The sequence below is a fragment of the Myotis myotis genome, unplaced genomic scaffold (genome assembly GCF_014108235.1).
Source record: "Myotis myotis isolate mMyoMyo1 unplaced genomic scaffold, mMyoMyo1.p scaffold_m19_p_1, whole genome shotgun sequence".
Classification (NCBI taxonomy): domain Eukaryota; kingdom Metazoa; phylum Chordata; class Mammalia; order Chiroptera; family Vespertilionidae; genus Myotis; species Myotis myotis.
Window position 1 is genome coordinate 147,258,945 of NW_023416313.1, and position 22,697 is coordinate 147,281,641.

Sequence of the window (22,697 nt, forward strand, 5' to 3'; positions counted from 1 at the left end):
GGAGGCCATGGCAATCAGTAAGTGGTGTTTTAGGTCTGAACTATTCTGCTGGAATTGATTATACACAGAAAAGAAGGATGACAAGTGACCTTGTGAAGAAAAAATGTCCAGTTTGGTGGCAAATAAACATGGGGTGAGGAAAGCTTATTTGGACCCCTCAAATCTGTGAACAGAGTGTTGGTGACACAGCAGTCTTGGCCAGACTCCTCCCTCTGATTTCCCCTCCCAGCAGGCCCCAAGGCCTCTGGGCCATGGTGTCAGGTCAACTTCAAGCTCTGTTCATTCATACCTCCAATCTAGAGTCCAACTCTAGGCCCATTGTAAGGCCCAAATCAGACGGCTCTAGCGAAGAACTATGGAGCCCAGGATCTTCTCATGTAAAGTTGGTGGCTGTAGTCTCAGTGTCCCTTTTGGGGGCTGACCCTGACCCTAATCCTGGGTAGAAGGTACAGAAGCCAGGCCGCAAACCCGCAGTGCTCAGACTGTTCCTTGACAGAACCTGTGGGTGGAGGAGAGGAAGGGGGCCCAGAGATGCCAGCAGGAAGAAAACCCCAGTGCCTGACTCTCATGTTGCATCTCGGTTATCTCTGTGACCCCTGCTACTTTATCTTCCAAACAAATCAGATCCGGATTCCTTTTTCAATAAAATTTTATTTTAAAAAGAAAATATAAAGTGCTTGGCTTTAGGGCTGGGGGAAGAGGAAATGGTCCCCCTGAGTTCACACCATTTGGACTTCCCCAGTTCAGTTCCTCAGAGATAAAAGAGGGTATATCTCAAAAATCAAAACAAACAAATAAAAAAGTGGCTAAAAACCAGCCAGACACCATGAGGAGTTGAAGGACATACCATCACAGACAACCACTAAGAATTATCACCGAGGGAGGCAGGTCCACAGTGTGAGAATGAGTCTTTCAGAGAAAACAGGAAGAACCGAGCAGAGAGGAGGAAGATAGGTCTTCCAGGCTCTGCACCAGGGACAGAGCGGCCGCCTGGTCCTCTGGACGCTCTGCCAGTAAATGCCGAGCGAAGGCCTGCTCCATCTGCGCCAGAAGAGGAGGGAAGAGGGCATCATGAGCACAGCAGGGCAGCCCCCACCCCTGCCCACCCCAGAGCCCTTCTCCTGGACCCCCTCGCCTACACAGGCAGCTATTCTCACCCTGCCCTGGACTCACCTGAACTGAGATAAGACTCTGTGGGGTGTGGCTGGGGTCAGGGTCCTCCTCTAAGAAATTCAGTGTCACCTGGAACTTGGGTGGGGGGCCCAGGCCCCGGAAGTACCTCTCCAAGTCTGAAAGAGAGAAGGTAAGAGTTGGAAGAATAAAAAGAGAAGGGAGAGGGCCATAGGCAGGGAGGGAGGGAACAGGGAAGAACCCATAATGGAGAAAGAGAGGTGGCAGTGGGGCCACCTGGAGATGAAGGCCAGAACAGGAGCTACAGGGTCACACGCCTGCTGCCTTGTGCAGGAGAAATGCTAGGACTAAGTGGTACTCGCCCATGTGCAGATAGGAAAAAGTACTCCTTCCTCCAGCAGGAAGTACTTAGCGGTAGCCGACTCTACACCACCTGACATGTTCACTGCTGGGAGTTTAGCGTCTTCTCAGCAGCAGCCTTGGCTGCTCACACACATGTTCGCACACCTTGGTTGCCTGCTCATACTATCTTGCCTGTGTCAGGGCACCCATGGCCCAGGAAACACTCAAGCTCTGTGTCCCTGTACTCCTGGCCCCACTTCCAAGGCCAGATTTAGAGTTGAATGGAGGCAGGAAATGAAATTCCAAGTGTGGATGGGAAAGGGGTAATTTGAGGGGACGCCCGGAGTGTGGTAGGGCCAGAGTGTGTGACACGTGTCAGCTCTCCTGAATGTGTGGGCGTGTGTGCGTGAGTGTAGGAGAGGCCCACGAGGTGCACCTTCCCATGATTACTGTATACGTCCATGTGATGGTGCTCTCTGAGCTGTGATGCTCTTGTGCTGGACTCCACCTGAGCCTCGTCTTCCGCGGCATGGACTGCGGAAGGAAGGCTGCCAGGCAGCTGCCACGGCTGAGCACAGGGCCTCACAGGATGTGCACCAGCAAGTGCAGGGTGCCATCCATGGACTGTGATGGTGGATCTGCTGGAGGAAGTGCAAGGGGAAGAGTACAGAGCAGACTAACGGGGGCGAGGGGAGGTCAGGAGCTGGGCTGCAGCAGCCTCACCTCTGCAGAAGTGGGCGGTTTTGAAGAGCTCCACATACTCGTTGCTGCGCAGCGTATGCGGGCGTGGACCAGGTGGGAACTCGGGCGCACTGTAGGAGATGCTGATGGGGCAAAGGTTCTGAACAAAGAGGCCTCTGGGGTTGCTAGCCACCATGACACCTCTCTCGAGCTGGCTCAGCAGGCGCTGGGTGGGTCCTTGCGGGCTGGGCTTGGGAAATACCACTTGCTCCATGCTGCAGTGGGAGCTGGAGGGCTCGGCCACCAGGCGGCAGTCCAGGCTCTGCACTTGGGCCTCGCCCACCACGTGACCATCGTAGATGAAGGTGAGCATCAGGGAGTAGTCTGTGGACAGAGAGCAACCGACTGCACCAAGAGCCTCTCCCCAAGGGGACATATACCTGGTCAGCATAGGCTCTGGGGAAACAAAGAGGGGCTCTTGCAAATCAAATGTCCTCGTTTTGCTGCTGAGGAACGTGAGGCCCAGACAGGAAACCAGGCAAGGGTTGGGGAGGACAAAGCAGGCTGTGGAGCGGGGACAGCGGCTACCCCTCCTGAGTTTAGAGAAGGCCCCGTCACTCCTCATCCTCCTTCCCCTCAGCCTCCCCGGCAAGGGGCCTCCTGTCAGACTTCCCTATCACTCGGGAGAGTAGCCAACAACCAGATTCCCACCGGGGCCTCAAGTTTATAAGAAAATCCAAGAGATTTGGTCTTTCTACAGAAATCCATGTCTCAAAGTGGATTTCCAGGGAACAGAATGTATAGGGGGTATTTCTGAGGAGCAAGCTGCTTGGAGTCTGTAGCTGGCCAGGTACACTGCCTAGAAACCAGTGCCTCTGTCTGGGTAAGGTGAGCCCAAGTCGCCGCAAGCCTGACATTAGATAATGCATGTACAGCCACAGGAAGGTGACCCGTGGCGACAGTGAGCAGGGATAAGTTAGACGTGCTAAGTACCTGAGCCTGGAGGGGGCAGAAGCTCCGGAGACACCGGATCTCCTTGGAAAGGGGCCTCATTTGTGTCTGCACCTGGAAGGGAGAAAAGGCACTCATTTCGGAGTGGGACTGGAGTCCCAGGGCCAGAGGGTGTGGCGTGGGGGATGACGAGAGGCGCAGAGGTGGTACCTTCCTGAGGCTCAGGGCTGTTGCTGTTGCTGCAGCTGCTGCTGCATCCAGAGTCTGAATGGCCTGCTGCTCCATTGGCCTCTACCTTCTCCTGTAAACACGGTATCTATTGTTGACCCCTTTTCCCCCCAGTTGCTGTCCTGCCCTCAGGCCCACCCAGTTCCCTCCCCCAGCTCTTACGTTTTCAAGGGAGTCCTGAAGCAAGGCAGGACTGAGTATACAGCTCTTTGTGGTACCCTCATCCTCCTCCCTCTTAGGGGACACTGAGCTGTGGTGTCTCTTTGCGGGCGATTTCTGTGTTGCTGGTGCGGCTGTGGAATGTTGTTGAGGGGGAGAGAGAGGTCAGAGCCTTAAGGGGGGGCAGAGGGTAGGGGAGAGCTAGGAGGCAGTGAAAGGATGGGCAGGCCTGGGCAGGGGAACCAGGGTACCAGAGTGGCAGCTCCCCGAGGATAGGGACAAGGTAGAACTCTGACTGCGGGGCCTGGAGGGAGTCCCGCCACGCTCCCAGGAGCTCATCTCCACCCTTCCTCCCTACGCTGCTTATTCTAGGGGACACTCACCGAGGAGGGTTCCTGGTGGCAGCAGCCGATACACCTTGTAGGGCTCAGCCCCATCCCTATGGCTATTCTCAGGAACCTCCTCAAATTCAGGGCTCTTGTTGAGAGCACAGCGTAGACGAGTCTTCCAGATAGCGGGGCCTTCTGTGTCTCCCTCCTTGTACTTTCCCTTAAATATTGCCCAGGCCTAGGAAACAGACGAAGTGCAGAGAGGCATGTTACAGACCGCAGCTGACACGCCACAGGGCCAGCTTCATGGATGTGCAGCCTGAGCAGCTGCACAGGAAGGCTTGTGCTGGGTTTATGCTCCGTTGTTGCCACTCTGAAATCCTTAGTAATTTGTGCATTTTCATCTTGCGCTGGGCTCTGACAGTCATGTAGCTGGTTCAATCCTCTACTCTCCCCTTTATCTGACACCCAGGCAGGCACAGCCCTTGGGCATCAGTGTCCACTCTATCCCTCACTTGGACCGGGGGGGGGGGGGGGGGGGGGCGTTGGTCCCAGGTCCATTCACCTTGAAGAAGGCAGCATCCTGGTCCTCCCGGAAGTCCTGCTTGCCTGCATGCTTCCAGGGAATCCGGAACATAGTCTTAGCTTCATCATCCCAGCACACCCCTGGGAACTGTCCACTCTCCACTTGCTCCACCACCCAGTTCCGGAGCTTTCGGGTGCAGCGTGCCCGGCCCGATGCCATCCTGGGAATAAGAGCAGCAGGCAGCATAAGTAGAACCAACCAACCCTTTGGGAGGAAACATCGGCTGAAGTCTTGGCCATTTGGTTTGTATTCTGGCAAGGGCCTCCAAAGAGCCCATCCATCTTTTTCTGTAGCTCAAAATACTCCTGAGGCCAAATAGCTTTGTTTCTGACATTACTGGCATTTACCAAAAATTATGCTTTTTTTTTAACACCCCAAGCTGTGACATCTGGAAGGAAACCTTGGGTACTGGTCTTAATTTTAAGACTTTTCAGGAATATGCCCTGGCTGGGTAGCTCAGTTGCTTAGAGCATAGTCACTATACACTAAAGTTGCAGGTTCAATGCTGGCAGGACACAGACAACAATGAACCAATGAATGCATAGATAAGCTGAACAAATCGATGTTTCTCTCCTTTCCTCTTTCTCTAAAATCAATACATTAAAAAAAAAAAAAAGCACTTTTTGGGAATCCACTGTTTGGAAGAGAATTCCCTTGGTGTTCTGTTCCTGGTGAGAGGCTCAGTCTAGATCCCTAAACATTTGCAGAGGCGTCTTCACCCACCATCCCCACCTGTCTTATGACCCCCACCACACCCCTCTGCTTGCCCCTAGGGGTAGGTGGGGCAGGGCAGGGGGCAGGGGCAGGGCCAGAGCAGAAGTAGGCAGGCCCTGAAGGCAAGAAAACAAACAGGGCCAAGTGCCCTGGAGCCACCAGTCTCCTTCCCCGAACCCAGCGGCAGGTCCTCTGGGCCTTTGCCTGTCGCTCGGGACACAGACCCTGGTCAATCTCTCACTCAGGCCAGCCTCCTGCTTCCTGGCTCACAGGCCTTTAGTCTACGCCTCAGTCTCGCAGAGGGGACCCCAGGAAACCTCACCCTCCTCCCAAGTGGCTGGGCCTTCCAGCTTTCTACCCAGGCTACCACCAATTCTTGGTTGATCTTCTTACCTGAGCGGCTGTGCAGGCTGCTACAGGGCTCAGCTGAGCTCAGCTCAGCTCCAGGCTGGGAAGCTTCCTGTAACTCCGCCCTGTTTCTACAGTCCCCTCCCTAAGTTTCACTTCTCCTCCTGGGAGGTCCGTTTCCCCGAAATCACGTGGCCTGAGTTGCAGGGCAATGAGAGGCCACCAGGGGGAGCAGCATTTGAAAATCTCAGACGCAGGAGGAACCATCAGAACGCAGGCTCATTCTCCTTCCTCCCTCAGCTACTCCTTGCTTGTGTCCGACCATCTCTGTGACACTGCTGCTTCCCCAGGGAGGTCCTGGTGTGCTGGTCTGTCCCCAGGGCGTCTGGATAGCTCTGTACCACCTAAGCATCTGTGCCCTGATGGTGCCTGCTTAGTACCTATTAGGTGCCTTAAGTATCAGCTGAATTTGATGAAAGGAAGAGAAGCAGGGATGGAAGAAATCAGCCCATGGCCAAGTGGCTGGACAGGGAGGACCTCCCTTTGTCAGCCATGATATCAATTCCTTTCTGGTCCTGGGTCCAGGGAAGATCAAGTGGTGGGCTGTAGGGGCCCTTTCAGCAAAGCTCTGTTCACCCCCCTTTTTCCCTGGTGCCCCCAGATAGTGGGGTCAGGAAGAAGGACCACCAAGAAGCCTGGGCAAGGAGATGCCTCTTTATTGGTGCTGGAGCTGTTCCTGAGGACGTGGGACCCTCATCAGGACCCTCGCCCTCAGCTACTTCCTCCTGCGGGGTATACTCTGTCCCAAGGGTACCTCTTCCATCAGTTTCTGCAGAGAGAGAGAGATGATGATGATGATGATGATGATAATCCTGGAGGCCTGGAGCTCAGACACAGACTGGACAGGGGACTTTCAGAGCATAGGATCAGAGGTGAGGTTGTGGAGGAAGCTTCACCTGTAACAAGCGGGCGTGGTAGGCAGGGGCATCCTCCCCAGCCAGGGGCTGTGGGTGCACATGCAGGTAGCGCTCGACAGCTGTCTCCAGCTCCTCCACCTTATACAGAGTGGCTGGGTCCAGTGAGTGGGCATTGATGAGGCTTACAAGATACTCTTTGTAGTGTGCCCTGAGGAGATTAGAAGGTGGGAGATTTGTTCTTCTGTTTGGCTAGTAGTAACTGAGTGTGCCCAGGTATACGTGGATGAATAAGATTGACAACCTTCACCTGTGAACGCATGCCTACCTGAGCACATTGCTTGCTGCTACCTATCCAGGCCCTTGTCCAGAAAGCCCCTCCCTCCTACGCCTTGTAGGACCTACTGCTCCCAGAGACCCACTTTATTGCCTGGGCACACCCTCAGTACTCCCCAGCATCATGCTCCCAGCCTGGCACTTACTGGCAGAGGCCGGCATAGCCAGCTGGCGTCTCCTTGCCACAAGCTTCGTCCCGGAGCCCATTGGGAACCTCCTTCTGCTCCATCACTCGGCAGCCACCTATGGGTAAGGGCAGAAAAAGATCCTTTGTTGGGAAAAGGCCACTGACAACCAAGCCTTAGAGAACTGGGATAGAAGCAAGGGAGGCAGCCTCCAGGGAGGGGCTGGGGGACAGGAGCCCCTGCTCAAACGGTGGTGGTGGTGGTGGGGGTACTTAGAGATGCCATCATGGCAAACCAGCTCTGATACAGAAGCAGGACCTTGTTGCCCTGCTTTTATCCAAGCCGCCTTTTAGCCTATAATCACATACGCCCTGAGACAATTCTTTTGTGACTTAGCTCTTGCATAGTTAACTTATTCTGTGAAGGTCTTACTCTGTGTAGATGGTAAGAAGTAGGGCATATTAGAACCATATGTAACATCTTTCTGTTGCCCTCATGGAACCTAAGACAGTGCAACTAGCAAGTGTCAGTAAATACTCACTCAGTTAATGAAACATTAACCTTTGGGAATGGGAGAAGAAAGTTAGGATCAAGGTGCTAGATGCTTTAATGTGGCCTCATGTAAAACAACCGAGCTGAAAAGTGAATATTACCCCCATTTTACAGAGGAAGAAACAAGGTTAACTCGCCAATGGGCACAAAGTCAGCACAGGATGAGTCTTCAGCTCAGAAGCTGAAACTTCCCCTATACTCACTGCACAGTGTGTGCCCAGCCACCCTCTCCCCTTCTCCAAGGTTTGTCCTGACCGACACTCACCTCCAGGGACTGCCCGGGCCCCCGCTGGGGGCTCTGTGTTGAACATGACCTTATTGTCCTGAGAAGGAGCAGATGGGGGGTGTTAGGTTATCCTTGATGCCAGCCCGCTGGATCCTAGGCCCTGCCCCCTCTCCTGGGCAACCTGCAAACCCAGGCTGGTTGGCCACCCCTCACCTGTAGCAGCTTCTGGAGCCGGAGAGCACTCCAGTCCCGCAGGTAGAAGAGGCAGTCTCGGGGATGGTGTCCGTGCAGGGACTTTTTCACTCTGCAGTTAGGCTCTGGACATTTCTGGCAGAAACCCAGATAGGAGAGGGGAAGTTGGAGACTGTTGGGGTCCTGGCCTCTCAGGAACCCCTGCATGAGGGGTGTAGGGGTGGGGGTAGATGGAGACACTGGAGGGTCTGGAGCAAGCAGAGGGGAAAGGGGACAGAGAGAGGTAATTTACACCCACCAGCCTCCTCTGCTCTTCCCCTGGGCTGCTCCTTAGTGGCCTCTACCCCTCACACCCACTGGCAGCCCCCTACCCTGTTATCCCTCCCGTCCCCATTCTCTAGGCTCACATTCTTGGCGTAAAAGGTATTGTAGCATCCACTGCAGAACTGGTGGCGGCACTGGGTACAGTGAAAGTGCATGCAACCTCCTCGGGCCAGTGCATACGAGAACTTGCACTTGGGGCAGTCTGCAAGGAACAGCAGGTCAGGGCTAGGGCTGCCACTGCTCCTCGAGGCTTTCAGGAAGAGAGCCACTGGCAATGATAGATTACTGGGCAAACAGGGCTAGTGGGGCAACCTTACCAATGCCATTTTCCTGAAGGTACATCGCCAGGCCCTGGGCCTGGTATTCTGGGTCATTGTTGCGTTTCCAGTTCTGGAAATCCTCACAGCTCCGGCCCCGGTGCTGCTCCTCCCACTGTGAGGAGGAAAGCAAGAGTCACATAGAGCTCTTAGGCCCTTCTACTCATATCCAGTGTCCCAGGCTTAGTTTATGGCACTCCCATTCACCATTTGCTCTCATCCCAAACTGAGGGGCCAGCCTTGGGGCTTTCATGTCCTCATACCACCATAGACTCACCAGCAAGTCTTGTTTCTAACACCCAAGCCGAGCTAACATTGTAACCATGTCTATTCACAACCCTGACCTTTCTCTTCATCCTACTGTGACCATCTTCCTCTGGGCCAGGTCCGGTCTTGCCTCAATTACTTGCCTCAGTTACTAGCTGCTCTGCCTCCACTCAGACTTCCCTTTGGTTCATCGTCAACCTTGCAGTCAAAATGCCTTTGAAAGTGTAAGTCAGGCAGCCCTAGCTGGTTTGGCTCAGTGGATAGAGCCTTGGCTCTCAGACTGAAGGGTCCTGGTTCAATTCAGGTTAAGGACACATGTCTGGGTTGTGGACTTGATCCCTAGTGAGGGGCGTGCAGGGGGCAGCCTATCGATGATTTTTTTCCCCTCTCATCACTGATGTTTCTCTCCCTCTCCCTTCCTCTCTGAAATCAATAAAAATACACTAAAAAAAGAGAAATCAATAAAATACTTTAAAGAACGTCTCTAAACTCTTTGGGGAAAAAATGTGTAAGTTAGGCAGCTTCAACAGAATAGGGAGTGTCCTAGTTTTGAGGTTTGGTGGTAGGATCTCAAGGTTTTTTGCGTTGTTTTAAATTATTTATTAATTGACTTGAGAGAGAGAGAGGAAGGAAGAGAGAAATACTGGTTTGTTGTTCTACTTATTTATGCACTCAATGGCTGACTCTTGCATGTGCCCTGACCAGGGATTGAACCCACAACCTTGGCGTATCAGGATATGACACTCCAACCAACCAACTGAGCTATACAGTTAGGGCTCAGGGACTTACTGTGTCTCGTAATATAGATGCAATTTTTTTGTATCAAACATTAAAGTTTTTAAAAGATAAATGAACTCGTATCACCTCTTGCTTGGTCTTAGGATGAAAAGCAAATACCTTCCTCACTTGGCCCCAGGCCTCTCCTGATCAGGCAGCTCGCTCCTCTCTGACTGCCTGCCACTCTCACCCCTGCTCTTGAGGCTCCAACCACACACTTTCTTCTGACTTTGGCCTTTCCATGTGCTGCTCTTTCTGTCCCAATAATCTTTGCATAGTTGACTTCCTCTTCTTCCTCTTAATTTTCAGGCCTGAGCTTAAATTACACCATTTTAGAGTAGACTTGACCTCTCTATCCTAAGTAGGTCCATTCCATTATTCCTAATCTCAGATTCCTATTTTCTTCACAGAACTTACGCCCTTGTATAATTATGCTCTTTCTCCCTTCATTTTCTTTCCTTCCCTCCCTCACTGCCACCCTTCCTCCTTTACCTTACCTTTCATCCCTCCTCCCTCCATCTTTCCTCCCCTTTCATCCTTCTTCCCCCCTCAAGCTGCTTCTTCTATCTCCCTCATCCTTCCTTCTTCTCACCCCTCCTCCCGCCTAGTCTGTCAGCACTCTGAGCCCAGAGCTCGTGTCTGTTCTGTTCTCCAGGATCCCCCGAGTCTAACAGAGTACCTCCAGCGTGCAGCAGGTATTTCTGGAAGGACGGATGTGCCTCACCTGGCGCTTACAGCGTACACAGAAGGTCTGGCGACACTGGGGACATGTTGCCTCCAGCTGCTCACGCTCGTATATGAAGCCAAAGGAGCACTGTGGGTGCAAGAGCATAAAGCTATCCGAGGCCTGACTTGGCACCACCCCTGACCCTCTCGTCAGCTCTGCTGGGCAGGCCACTTACCTGGGCACACCACAAGAACTTGGGGTCCCGCATGAGCACAGCCTCAGTCAGCTTCTTATGGAACAGGGCATAGGCATCTGGCTCCAGGCTCTCTCGAAGCTGGGGACAGAATGCAGAAGTGGTGTGTGGGCAGGGTTCCTATTCAGAGCCCAGGGCACCCTGAGTCCCAGAATCTGCAGTACCTGGATGTCAAGAGTAGAGAAGTAGCTGAGCAACTGTGTGTCATCGGTAAGGTCGGGGCGGCCACAGGCAGGGCACACCATGTCAGTGATGTGCTTCTCCTTCAAGGCGATGGTGAAGTGCTGACGGAAACAGTCAGGACAGATGGTGCATTCACAAGAAGTCAGAGCCTGCATCTAGAGGGTGAGCGGGGAGAGAAGGGGGTCAGAAGCCACAGCTGCCAGCCTGAGGAAGGGGATGTAGCTAGGTGTTCACTGAGAAATCACTAGTTAACAACTGGCCAGGGGTAGCAGCCTCATATGCCAACAAGTGCCAGGCAGGCAACCTAAATGTCTGAAGACTGTCAGGTGGAGGAAAACAGACAATGGTAAAACTAAGGTAAATTAACCAATGTCCTCTAAAGGTATTCACATCAATTAAAAGCTAACACATATGCCCAGCCAGTGTGACTCAAGTTGGTTGAGCATCGCCCCATGCACAAAGAGGTTGCCGGTTCAATTCCAGGTCAGGGCATATGCCCAGGGTTGGAGTCTAATTCCCAGTGTGGGGCATGCAGGAGGCAGTCAATCGATGATTCTCTCTCGTCGATGTTTCTATTTCTCTCTCCCTCTCCCTTCCTCTTTCTCTAGTCAATAAAAACATAAAAAAGCCCTAGCCCTCGCCCTAGCTGGTTTGGCTCAGTGGATAGAGTGTTGGCCCACGGATTGAAAGGTTCCAGGTTTGATTCCAGTAAGTGCATGTACCTCAGTTGCAGGCTTGATCCCCAGCCCTGGATCAGGGTGCTGCAGGAGGCAACCAATGGATGTGTCTCTCTCACATTGATGTTTCTCTCTCGGTCCCTCCCCCTCCCTTCCATTCTCCCTAAAAATTCAATGGAAAAAATATCCTCGGGTGATGATTAACAAAAACATTTTTTAAAAAGCTAACACACAAATAATCTTGAAATGACAAAATAACTGAGATAGAGAACAGATTAGTGATTTCCAGGTGACAGGAGAAAGGGACAAAGTTGTGTATATACAACTACAAAAAGGCAGCATGAGGTAATTTCTTTGTGGTGATGGAACAGTCTGTACCTTGAATTGTGGAGGTGGTGGTAGTTACATGGGTTAAAATAGCATAGAACCACATATATACACATCCATGAAAAAACAAACTAGGTCTGCAGTCTAGCAAACAATGTATACATTTCTATTTTTTGGACTTCATCTTATACTATAATTATATAAGAAGTCATCTTGGGGTAAGGTGAGTGAAGAGCACACAGGACTCTGTACAATTTTTACAACCTCCTATGAGTCTACAATTATTTTATATATACACAATTATCTTAAATAGAGTAAAAACAAAACAAAAAGTATACCAAGTGAGCCTAACTAAATTGGACTGTATTTAGCCAAAGAACTGCCAGTTTTCACCTAAAATAAGTGGGGGCTCAGGAGATGAGAAGGGGCCTTTTTCTACAAAATGGATTTTTTAAAAAAGTTACTCCTGTTAATTTATTTTATTACTAGTGGCCCGGTGCATGAATTTGTGCACATTGAAAGGAAATTAATTAGAAGAAATATTTTAATATCGCTATTCGCCCTTTCTCTATAATAGAAGTATCAACCAAATTCACGACCGACAATGACAGATCAAAACACACGCGTGCGATTGGCGCTAGCGAGAGCTTTATATGTATCGCACATACATGAGTCAACTTAGCCTTTTATAGATATAGAATAAATTTGCTTAATTAGACCTGCTTTCTCATTTAGCTAAACTTTTTCCAGTCCAGTGAAGCCCCCCAACTTCTCTTCCAGGTAATTGTCAGCAACACAGCAGTAAATATCAACACGCAGCAGATTATTGTACATCACACAGGGAGAACAAAGGGTAAAATATATTCTGTGCAGTGAGGCAACCTGAAGTCATTTTCAAGGTCCACTATTTCTTACTTCTTTTCAGACGGGTCAAGTTTCTAAACTTGGTAATCTCCATTTTCCGGCTAATGAAAAGAAAACAGGATTCCACCGAGTCTCCTATCTACCTACTCCAGGACTTCGGTGAGGATCAAATGAGATGAGGCATGGGAAATGCTTCACAGACATTTGGTTACAGTGTGAAATGTTTCCACCTGGCTATAAAGCAAGTCGTGTTCCTGGGCTGAAGAAACTGCAAGGAGGCTAGTCACTAGGGAGAGGAAACCGGGTGTTGCTATGTGATGTCATTACCTGGATGGACACTTAGCATATTAGCCTTATATATATATATATATACTATTGTGTGTTTTTTTATCCTCACCCAAGGACATTTTTTTCCATTGATTTCTAGAGAGAGTGAGAGGGAGGGAGGGAGGGGGGAGAGAGAAACATCAACATGAGGGACACACTGATTGGTTGTCTCCCACACATGCCCCTACTGGAGCTAGGGAACCTGCAACTGAGGTATAAGGTATGAGGTCTGTGCCCTTGACTGGTATGTGCCCTTGACCTGGGAATCAAACCTGTGACCCCTAGGTTTGCAGGCCAATGCTCTAACCACTGAGAAAAACAGGCCAGGGCCAAAATGGATATTTGATGATGTTATTAAAGAATTACTGTTGCCGAAACCGGTTTGGCTCAGTGGATAGAGCATCGGCCTGCGGACTGAAAGGTCCCAGGTTCGATTCCGGTCAAGGGCATGTACCTGGGTTGCGGGCATATCCCCAGTGGGAGATGTGCAGGAGGCAGCTGATCGATGTTTCTCTCTCATCGATGTTTCTAACTCTCTATCTCTTTCCCTTCCTCTCTGTAAAAAATCAATAAAATATGTTTAAAAAAAAAAAAAAGAATTACTGTTAACTTTTTGGATGTGACATTGTATTTGTGGCTATGTTTTCAAAGTGTTTTATATTTTAGAGATACATACTGAAATATTAGCAGATAAGCCATATGATGCCTGAGATTTGCTTCAAAATAATCCTGTGTGTGTGGAGAAATAAACAGTGGCCATACATTTATAATTGCTGAAGCCTAGTCATGAATACATGGTGGAGAGTGGAGAAGAGAATCTGTGATACAATTTTCTCTACCATTGTATGTTTGAAATTTTCCATAATAGAACATTAAAAAATGGGGATTGGGAGAGGTGGTCTAATTTTTCCTCCCCTTCCCAGAAGCCTTCAGGGGCACATGGGCAGCTGTAGAGCAAAAGATGATCAGAGACAGGCTGGAGTAGAGTGGGGGTCTAAAGGGAACGAGAGTCACTCTGAGGCCAGGTTCAGTGTGACGGGCTTACCCGGTTGCGGGGCAGGGTCCAACCACACACAGCACATTCCTGGGCAAGCAAGCGACGCAGAAAGGCCCGATCTTGGCTCTGCCTCACAGCTTCTACCACATCCCCTAATTCATAGTTCCTGGGTGTCTCCTGCAGCAGCGATAGCGCCAGCTCTGCCCGGCCCCAGCTGGGGAGTGTGTAGACTGCCAAAAGTCGTCTGACCAGGCTCTGCAATATGATTCAGGTGGAGAGGGAAGAAGTGGCTGTCAGACCCATTTCTATCCTTCAGCCTTCCCTCTCCCCCTCCATGTGCCTCTTCACCTCCTCCCAGCACCTGCTTATCTGAACTGTCCCATGAAGGGGTGGGCTCCGGGCCACTGTCCCAGAGGCGCTGATGGAAGGGCTCTAGGCGCTGACGCTGTAGCTCAGTCAGGGCCCGTGCCACGTCACCCCCGTGTTGATACAATGCTTGAAGAGACCCCTCCTCAGGCCCAAAGCCCAGGGACCGGAGCTCCTGCACCTGGGAGTTGGGAGTGGAGAGAAGGAATAAAGAGGGAAAAAGCAAGCAAAGGAGAGAATATGAGAGGCTCTGACCTACAACCTTCAACCCTATCCCACCTGCAGCACAGCTGGTACCTTCCTGCGCCGGACCCGCACACACTCTTCCACAGCTTCATCAAGATTGCCATGACGATCCAGCCAGGCTTTCTGGGCCTCCTGACAGGAAAAGGCACCTAGCCCAGGGTCCTGTTGTCCAGCCAGTTCAGCCACCATCTCCAGCACGTAGGGCAGCTCTGAATGCAACCACTGCAAGGGCACCTCGGTGCCAGAGTACTGCAGAGCAGAGAAGACCTCCTCTGGACAGGCGCCTGCGGCTTCTCCTTCCTAAGGCACAGACAGAGGGTTGATCAGGAAGGTGCCCTCCATCCCCCCTCAGACAGCACCAAAATGCTGACAGTGGTTGAGCTCAGACTATGATCATGTGAGCGGAGCTAAGCATGACACCTATCATATGCGAAGTGTTCAATATGTTCAATAACAAGTAGCTGTGGCTAACAATCACCAGATTTATAAGAATTCATATTATTTGACTGCAGCCTATCCTTCCCCCACCAGCTCAGCCCCACCTCATCCCAGGCCCAAATCCTCACCCGGATCTTGATCACTAGCTGACGACCTTCCTCCCGCATCTTGTCTTGGCGCATTTTGTCTTGGCGCTGCTTCTCAGGGTCCCCACAGGAACTGGGCAGAGGGGCACTGAGGCGTCGTGGAGGCTCTGGATTGGGGAGTCGCTCTTCCAAAGAGCTGGCATTGGGCCGGGAGGCATGCTTTACTGGGATGGGGCTGCTGGTCCGGTTACACATAGCACATACCCAGCCAGGGCCCGAATTGCAGAAGGTACAGTGAATACAGTACCAGATCGAAGTCTGGGCAGAGGAGAGCAAAGTATCTCTCTGCTGGGAAGGCAGAAAGAATTATCCCATTGAAAGTTGGCTGAGGCTCAAGATGGAAATGTTGGGAGCGGGTTGGAAGATAAGGGGAAACTGATGGAAAACCAGGGATGAAGAGGTAGAGAATGGCTTATGGTAACAGGTGCAAATAAAGAGCCGGGAAGGCCAGGAACAGGTTACCTGAAGGGGCTGCAGGCAAATGCCACCATCCTGAGAATCCACCACCAAGCTAGGAGGCTGAGCCAGCCGAGGTCGCTCACACATGGCACACAGCACAGCCGCTGGCTCATTCTCAAAGGTGCAGCTCTGGCAGGCCCAGTGACCCCGTGCAAGTTCAGGTTCTAGGCCGCCAGCTCCTTGGGGACCCTCAATCTCCAGCCCCAATCCCTTACAACCTCTGGGCCGATCACAGGCCTCACAGAGCACTGCCCAAGGTTTATTTAGCACGGAACAGGTGGCACAGTGCCAGGATAGACGGGCACTTGCAGGATCAGGGGACGAAAGAGAGTTATCTCCGAGGGCCAGCAAGGAGGTTAGCTGGGGCAGTGGTGGAGCTGCGGCAGGTAAGCTGCAATGGAAAAAGCAGACATGGCCTGCTGAAGGGGGGGGGGGTCCCCTGGTGCTTGGGTCCCCCACCCTGGGCATCCCTCATTCCCTGCATGATACATGGCTCTTGCCTTCGCACATTTTGTTCTATCTGGAACACTCCCATACCCGTAGCCTATTCAACACTTAAATGACAGCTTAAAGTTTACATCTTGCTGATAGAGATCCCTAACATAGGGCCTGACCCATCTAGGTGCTTAAAACACTGTCAGCTGATTGAGCTGATCTTCAGACTGGGTTGCATCCTCCTATTACCTATTTGCACACCATGATAATCTATCTTGTTGTGACTGCTACTTGCTTAACATGTATGTCTGTGATCTCCTGGAGGGCAATTACTAGCTACTTGCCCTCTATAAGACAGTCTTTAGCACAGAATATGGTACACAGAAAATTCTCAAATAATTGTAAGTTCTCTCAATTTCACTCCCTCCCAGAAGAGAAGGCCTCTCACCTAGGGGTCAAGTGGGCAGCGTGAGGGGCCCAGGTCTGGCGGAGGTGATGGGCACGGGATGGGTGCCCATGGAACAGGCGATCACAAGCTGGGCACAAGGCCTGTTTACAGGCTGAGCAGTGCAGTGTGCCTGGGGCAGAACCACAGAGGAAGCAAGGACCAGGAGTGGAGCCTGGAAAACAGGAGAGAAAGAATAGAACATCTTTCTGAAAAAGGCCAGGTTACATCTGAATGTGATTTGGGGCGGGGGCAGGGGGGGGGAGAGGGGGGAACCAGTCACAGACTACTTTCCACATATCTGGACTTAAGGAAACCATTTTAACCTCTTTTTAAAAAAGAAAGATAACCAAGAAGGTAGACAGAGAAGGGCTCCAAATTTCCATCCATACGGTCTACTAACCCTACCCCTCCCAAGATAGGACCAATAATACCTGGGGCAGAGGGTGTGATGAGGGGGCCAGGAGCAATCTCTCTCAGTAGGGGGGCAAACTCTGAGAGCTGTAGCATCTGAGGAAAAAGGGCAGGGAATGGGCAAGGGTTTGGAGAGTCCCCAACCCCTGTCCACTCTGTTCACCAGGCCCCAAAGCCCCATTCCTGCCTTCCTCGCATCATCTTCCGCTTTGTCATTCAGCAGCTGCTCCAGTGTTTGCTGTCTTGGATGATTATTCTGTAAACAAGATAAAGAAGAGTTCCCACCTACAGTCCCTCTAAGACCTGGTTCCCCAACATTCACAGGAAGAACAGTAAGGGTAGCTCCCAGATTGCTGAGGGGACTGTGCCCAGGGCTTAGTAGCATGGGAATCCCTAGGCTGGCTTTGGAGTTAGGCAGACCTTCCCAGCCCTGGTGCTTAAGCCCTCAAGACCTGAGAAACCTCACCTCTAACAGCAGATTGAGCTCGGTCCGAAGTAACAGTACTTCCAGGGTGACTGTAGCCACTTGGTGCTCATCTGGATCCTCTTGCCCCTCGGGGAAGCTCAACCCATCCGGCTGCTCCTCGGTGTAGCCATACAATCGCAGAACATCCCGGCCCCCCTGCCACACATTCACAACCAGTCAACACCCAGCAGGCCCTCTTCCCAACAGGGCTGAACCCCTTCCCATTCTGCTCAGGCCCTTTCTACACCCCCCCCCCCCCGCCCCTCCCTAGCCCAAGCCCAAGTCCTTTCTCCCATAAGGGACTCCAGGGGCTTCACCTGCACAGCATCCACCGTACTTCGAAAGACGGGGTTATTAAACTTGACTCCGCGCCAGTAACGCGGTCTCTGAGGGCTGAGGAGGTTGCGGCCATATTTCTCCAGGATGTTCAGGGCCGTGGAAAGGGTGCCGAGGTAGGTCTGGGGCTGAGAGCAGTCACAGAGCAGAGAGCTGTGAGCGCCTAGCTCGGGCTCAGATTCTCGGTCCCCCTCCCCAGCGGTGCCCGGCCTCACCTGCCCGTGAGCATTGCAGCGGATCAGGCGTGCGGCGTCCAGCTGCTGGTAGCGGGCGGATGGCGGCAGAGAGGTGACCAGCAGCGGCCAGAGCTGCTCCAGGGAAAACGCCTGCCCGGAATCCTTCCGCAGGGCGCTAGCCAGCTCCTCGCGGGCAGCCAGGAAGGCCCGCTCCTCCTCCTCCCCTGGCATCCCGAGACAGCAGTCAGCCCAGCCCCGCGGCCCGCCTGGACCCGCACCGGCTGCGCGAGGCCCAAGCGCCGCCCTCCTGCCTGCGGTCTGACTTCGCTGCGCACCCCGGTCCGCGCAGCCTCGCAGGGTCACTCCGTCCACGGTCACTCTAGGGGCCCCGGCTCCCAGCCAGGGGTAGTCGGGAACAGGAAGTACTGGAGTAGAGGGCGGGACTGCCACCCAGTTTCAGAGGAAGAGGCGGGGTTTAAGGTTAGGAAAGGGCGGGGTCATGAAATCAAGGGGCGTGGCCATGATGGGAGACTGGCTCCCAGCCAATGAGAAGGGTAAATGGCCCCTGGCTCCTCCCCTAGGGCGTCTCTACTTGAACCCAGTGCTGGAGATATTCCCCGCCTTCCTCCAGGCTGGCCCGCCCCTTTCCGGGGAGCCCAGGGAGCGGCGTTACCTAATTTCCCTCCAAGCCTTCCGCCCCATCCTGACCGGCAGGCCTGGCTCCGGTCCCCCCTGGGGAAGTCCCTCTCTGCGCCCGTGCCGGGCTCCAGCGAGTCTTCTCCAGTCGGCGTGGGCGGCAGGGAGCCCCCGCCTACTCCCTTTCATAGCTGCTAGCGTGCCTCAGTCCCCGGCCCCCTCCTACTTCTCCCGAAGCTCCGATGCCTCTCCACCTCTGAACACCCACTCCCCACCTCTCATTCTGACACTGACTTCCTGTAAGCCCCGCCCCTGCTCAGGCGGGGCCGCCCCAGTTCAGCGTTCGCGGTTCCACTCGCCCTAGCTCCTCCCTCGGACCCCCCCTGGCCTCGTACCGCCTCTCCTAGTCTCAACTGGTTGAGTATGGCTAAGGGGCTCCCTACGGTTGGCGGCCTGCCAGGGGGCGGGGGGGAAAGAGGAAGGGGGTGGGGTTAAGGGGGGCGGGCCTGGTATGTGGGGAGTGAAAGCGAAAGCCCAGGAGGCGAGCCCAGAGACCCGAGATCTAGCCACTGGAGCAGCATGGCCAAGCCTTGCGGGGTGCGCCTGAGCGGGGAAGCCCGCAAACAGGTAATGGGGACCGGGAAGCTAGGAGGGGGCCGGGGAGCCGTCCCGGATAGAGGCGAAGCTGGGTGTTCAGGGAACCAAGGCCGTGCCCGAGACCTACCCCAACCTCTCTCTTTAGTGGTTTCACTTCTGCCCGGGGATTCCCAGATTCCTGCCCTCTGGCCTGTCTCTGCACTGAGCATGGACTTCCAAGGAAATCTGGCTGGTGGTGGGAAAGGCCAGAGCCAAGTTGGAGGGCATTTAATTGGGGACGGGATCTTACTGTTGACAATTGAGACCCTTAACCAACGTTCGGGTACTGCTCTCTATGCAGGTGGATGTCTTCAGGCAAAATCTTTTCCAGGAGGTAAGTCTTCTGGATTCAAGCTATTTGCCCCAGAATCTTAGACCGATGCTTAAGGATCACGACCTCTCAGAGTGATCCCCAAACCCACCCTAGACTTGGGCCCTACTTCCCTTATCAAGCCTTCACCCAAGATAAGCACCTAATTGATCTCTACCTCTAATTTGATATCTTCTAATATTGTCCCCATTTCTGCCACTTCTCTCTCCTTTTCTGGTGTGGAGGGAGATGTTGTGGCCCCGAAGCAGGAATACCACAGCCTTAACCTTGGATCTGCCACTTCCCAGTTGGGCAAGTCCCTTCACTTTTCAGGACTTCAGTTTCCTCATTTGTAGGTCTTGGGTTCAGTAATTTTCAAGGGCCCTACCAGTCCCACTTCTCAGACATCTCACTGAGTCTTTTCTGTGATTCCCCACCCTTGCAATATAATCCACAGGCTGAGGAATTCCTCTATAGCTTCTTGCCACAGAAGATCATGCACCTGAATCAGCTCTTGCAAGTGAGTAGTATGGACCCCTTTTGCTCCATCCCATGACCTCTGTCCTCTCCACCCACCCTCTCTAACTAACAGCTGGGCTCAGCATGCAGAGAACAGTTGTGAGTGGTGGACTGGGAACTTGAGGACGGTGTGAGGCCTGAGCCTAGGTTGGGAGGGAGAGGGCAGATGGGATGTGTGGAGGGAAGGTCGGGCAGCCCCTGACAGTAAGCTTTGTGCAGGAGGACTCCCTCAATGTGGCTGACCTGACCTCTCTCCGAGCCTCACTGGACATCCCTATACCAGACCCCCCACCCAAAGATGATGAGGTGAGGCACTCAGGGTGTGGGGTTTAGACAGTAAACCCAGTGCAGAGGATGGCTCTCTAACCTCCCATGACTTTTCTGAAGCTACTTTCACCCTTTCTACTTTAGATGGAAACAGATAAGCAGGAGAAGAAAGAAGGTAAGAGAAGAAGGGGTAGCTAGGGAAAGGGAAGTGGCACAATGACTGCTGGATAAGAAGGGGCCTAAATCTCCTCTTTTTCACAGTCCCTAAGTGCGGCTTTCTCCCTGGGAATGAGAAGCTCCTGGCCCTGCTTGCCCTGGTTAAGCCAGAAGTCTGGACTCTCAAAGAAAAATGTATTCTGGTAAGCCTGGGAACTGAGAGAAATAGAGAAGACAAGCCAGGCCAGGCCCTGGTGTCCTTCAGAAATGCAAGTCCTTCATTCAGGAAACTATTCCTGAATAGGAAACTTCCTTCTGTGACATGGGTTTAGATACCCTTTGTTCTGCTAGACCTCTGATATCACAGTGGTATCCCTGAAATCAAAGACCGTGCTATATTCACCTCCATAACCTCAGAACTCACTGCTATACCTGGTGGATAGTGCAGATGCTATAATATAGTGGGTTGATTTAAGAGTTTGGGCCCTAGAGGAAAACTTCCTGGACTCAAATCATGACTCTATTACTTACCTAGCTGGTTATCTTAAATAAGTCACTTAGATGTTCTATGGTTCAGTTTTTTCATCTGTTAAGTGGGTATAATAAGAATATGTAACTTGAGCTCTAGACGATTTGGCTCAGTGAATAGAGCATCAGACTGTGGACCAAAGAGTCCTGGGTTCAATTCCGGTTAAGGGCCCGTACTTCAGTTGCAGGCTTCTCCCCAGCCTGGGTCCTGGTCAGGGTGCATGTTGGAGGCAATCAATTGATGTGTTTCTCTCACATCGATATTTCTCTCTGTTTTTCCTTCTTCCACTCTCTCTAAAAATCAGTGGAGCCCTAACCGGTTTGGCTCAGTGGATGGAGCGTCGGCCTGCGGACTCCAGGGTCCCAGGTTCGATTCCGGTTAAGGGCATGTACCTTGGTTACGGGCACATACCCAGTAGGGAGTGTGCAGGAGGCAGCTGATGGATGTTTCTCTCTCATCGATGTTTCTAACCCTCTATCCCTCTCCCTTCCTCTCTGTAAAAAATCAATAAAATATATTTTTAAAAAATCAATGGAAAAATATCCTTGGGTGAGGATTAAAAAAAATAATAATAACAAATAAATAAATAAAGCAGTTTTTTTTTAAAGTATATAACTTGAAAGATTAAATGAGATGTATAATACATAACACAGTACTTAGCACATAATAAATGCTCAATTAAAGATAGCTGTTATTATGAAATAGCAGAAATAGGAAGAACCCAGTAAGTTTGTTGAATGATTCCGACATGATAACCTCTTCATGTAGGTGATCACGTGGATCCAGCACCTGATCCCCAAGATTGAGGATGGAAATGACTTTGGGGTAGCAATCCAGGTAAGAAAAGGGTATGTGAAGACATTAAGAGCTGGGAGAGAGTTGGGGAGTAAGGAATAGGAGCTAGACATACTGGGAGGAGGAAGAAGACGGGAGGAGAAGAAGTGTTTTCTTTACCTCCCATCTCTTTTGTCCCCGCAGGAGAAGGTGCTGGAGAGGGTGAATGCAGTCAAGACCAAAGTAGAAGCCTTCCAGACAACCATTTCCAAGTGAGGGCAGCAAGAAGGCCACCATGGGCGGTGGGGGGTAGGGGAGCAGCTATAGGGACATTTCTTGTGACTCCCAAAGCTGGGCAGTCCCATTGGGATGATGGGGGGCTTTGGGAAGGGCCTGAGGGAATGCATCTCTCTGAATGCTTACTCTGTGGTTACTCCCCTTGCTCCTGGCAGGTACTTCTCAGAACGCGGGGATGCTGTAGCCAAGGCCTCCAAGGAGACCCATGTAGTGAGTAGATTGTCTACTAGCCTTTCAGCTGAGGCTGGCAGGTGGGAGGGTGAGGAAAGGGGGCTGGAAGTCCTCTTTGTCTTGTTTATGACCTTCCCAATATGGGGAATATTAAGGTAAAAGCATTGCCTAGGAAACCGATTTGGGTTTCAAAAACATTGACCCCTTTTTTTGTTTGGCACGATGGGAATCCCGTTTCTTGTGTAAGCGCTCATCCTCAAGTTACCTATTCCCTGTGAGGAAACCAGACTATGTCTCAATCTCCTGACTCAGCTTTGCCTTCCACATCCCAGATGGATTACCGGGCCTTGGTGCACGAGCGAGATGAGGCAGCCTATAGGGAGCTCAGGGCCATGGTGCTGGATCTAAGGGCCTTCTATGTGAGTATGGAGTAAGCCCCCAAGGGATTTGGATGAGGGGGTACAGAGGGAACGCCAAGGTCCTGACTGCTGTACTTCTGGCCTTCTTTCAGGCTGAGCTTTATCATATCATTAGCAGCAACCTGGAGAAAATTGTCAACCCAAAGGGTGAAGAGAAGCCATCTATGTACTGACCCCAGGGCTAGAAGGGAAATAAATTACCAATACTTTGTGTGGATTACCTCTGGTGTGTGTCATTCATTCAGAAAGCATTTACTGAGTG

The 22,697-nt window shown here is 51.9% G+C and overlaps 3 protein-coding genes across 14 annotated transcripts; 1 reads left to right on the forward strand and 2 right to left on the reverse strand.

The window, feature by feature from the left end:
• Positions 1–631: 631 nt before the first annotated feature.
• On the reverse strand, positions 632–6,204 carry IRF9 (interferon regulatory factor 9). Of its 4 annotated transcripts, XM_036354927.1 has the most exons (9): positions 5,515–6,204; positions 4,387–4,611; positions 3,876–4,059; positions 3,496–3,626; positions 3,316–3,406; positions 3,148–3,219; positions 2,197–2,538; positions 1,174–1,289; positions 632–1,041 (listed from the first exon to the last, which is right to left on the reverse strand). In XM_036354927.1, the coding sequence occupies exons 2-9, from the start codon at positions 4,591–4,593 to the stop codon at positions 913–915; spliced, it is 1,272 nt and encodes a 423-aa protein (XP_036210820.1). In that variant the 5' UTR covers positions 4,594–4,611; positions 5,515–6,204; the 3' UTR covers positions 632–912. The 4 variants fall into 4 exon arrangements, 2 of the variants coding, with proteins under 2 accessions (XP_036210820.1, XP_036210811.1); XM_036354918.1 differs by having other exon boundaries at positions 3,148–3,406; XR_004975052.1 differs by having other exon boundaries at positions 1,004–1,041; positions 1,174–2,111; positions 3,148–3,406.
• On the reverse strand, positions 6,163–18,676 carry RNF31 (ring finger protein 31). 8 transcript variants are annotated; one of them, XM_036354871.1, is made up of 21 exons: positions 17,761–18,675; positions 17,527–17,673; positions 17,210–17,365; positions 16,931–16,999; positions 16,764–16,839; positions 16,333–16,504; positions 15,453–15,840; positions 14,973–15,275; positions 14,458–14,706; positions 14,156–14,341; positions 13,843–14,049; positions 10,584–10,757; positions 10,402–10,500; positions 10,224–10,313; positions 8,456–8,570; positions 8,222–8,340; positions 7,836–7,949; positions 7,662–7,719; positions 6,866–6,962; positions 6,426–6,594; positions 6,163–6,298 (listed from the first exon to the last, which is right to left on the reverse strand). In XM_036354871.1, the coding sequence occupies exons 1-21, from the start codon at positions 17,950–17,952 to the stop codon at positions 6,245–6,247; spliced, it is 3,234 nt and encodes a 1,077-aa protein (XP_036210764.1). In that variant the 5' UTR covers positions 17,953–18,675; the 3' UTR covers positions 6,163–6,244. The 8 variants fall into 8 exon arrangements, 5 of the variants coding, with proteins under 5 accessions (XP_036210764.1, XP_036210755.1, XP_036210781.1 ...); XM_036354862.1 differs by having other exon boundaries at positions 14,973–15,278; positions 17,761–18,673; XM_036354888.1 differs by lacking the exon at positions 10,224–10,313 and having other exon boundaries at positions 14,973–15,278.
• A 183-nt stretch (positions 18,677–18,859) lies between these two features.
• Positions 18,860–22,655, forward strand: PSME2 (proteasome activator subunit 2). 2 transcript variants are annotated; one of them, XM_036354969.1, is made up of 11 exons: positions 18,860–18,984; positions 19,295–19,327; positions 19,761–19,823; positions 20,042–20,128; positions 20,234–20,264; positions 20,351–20,448; positions 21,543–21,611; positions 21,753–21,820; positions 22,001–22,055; positions 22,329–22,435; positions 22,528–22,655. In XM_036354969.1, the coding sequence occupies exons 1-10, from the start codon at positions 18,937–18,939 to the stop codon at positions 22,422–22,424; spliced, it is 648 nt and encodes a 215-aa protein (XP_036210862.1). In that variant the 5' UTR covers positions 18,860–18,936; the 3' UTR covers positions 22,425–22,435; positions 22,528–22,655. The 2 variants fall into 2 exon arrangements, with proteins under 2 accessions (XP_036210862.1, XP_036210852.1); XM_036354959.1 differs by having other exon boundaries at positions 22,349–22,435.
• The last annotated feature ends 42 nt before the right edge of the window (positions 22,656–22,697 follow it).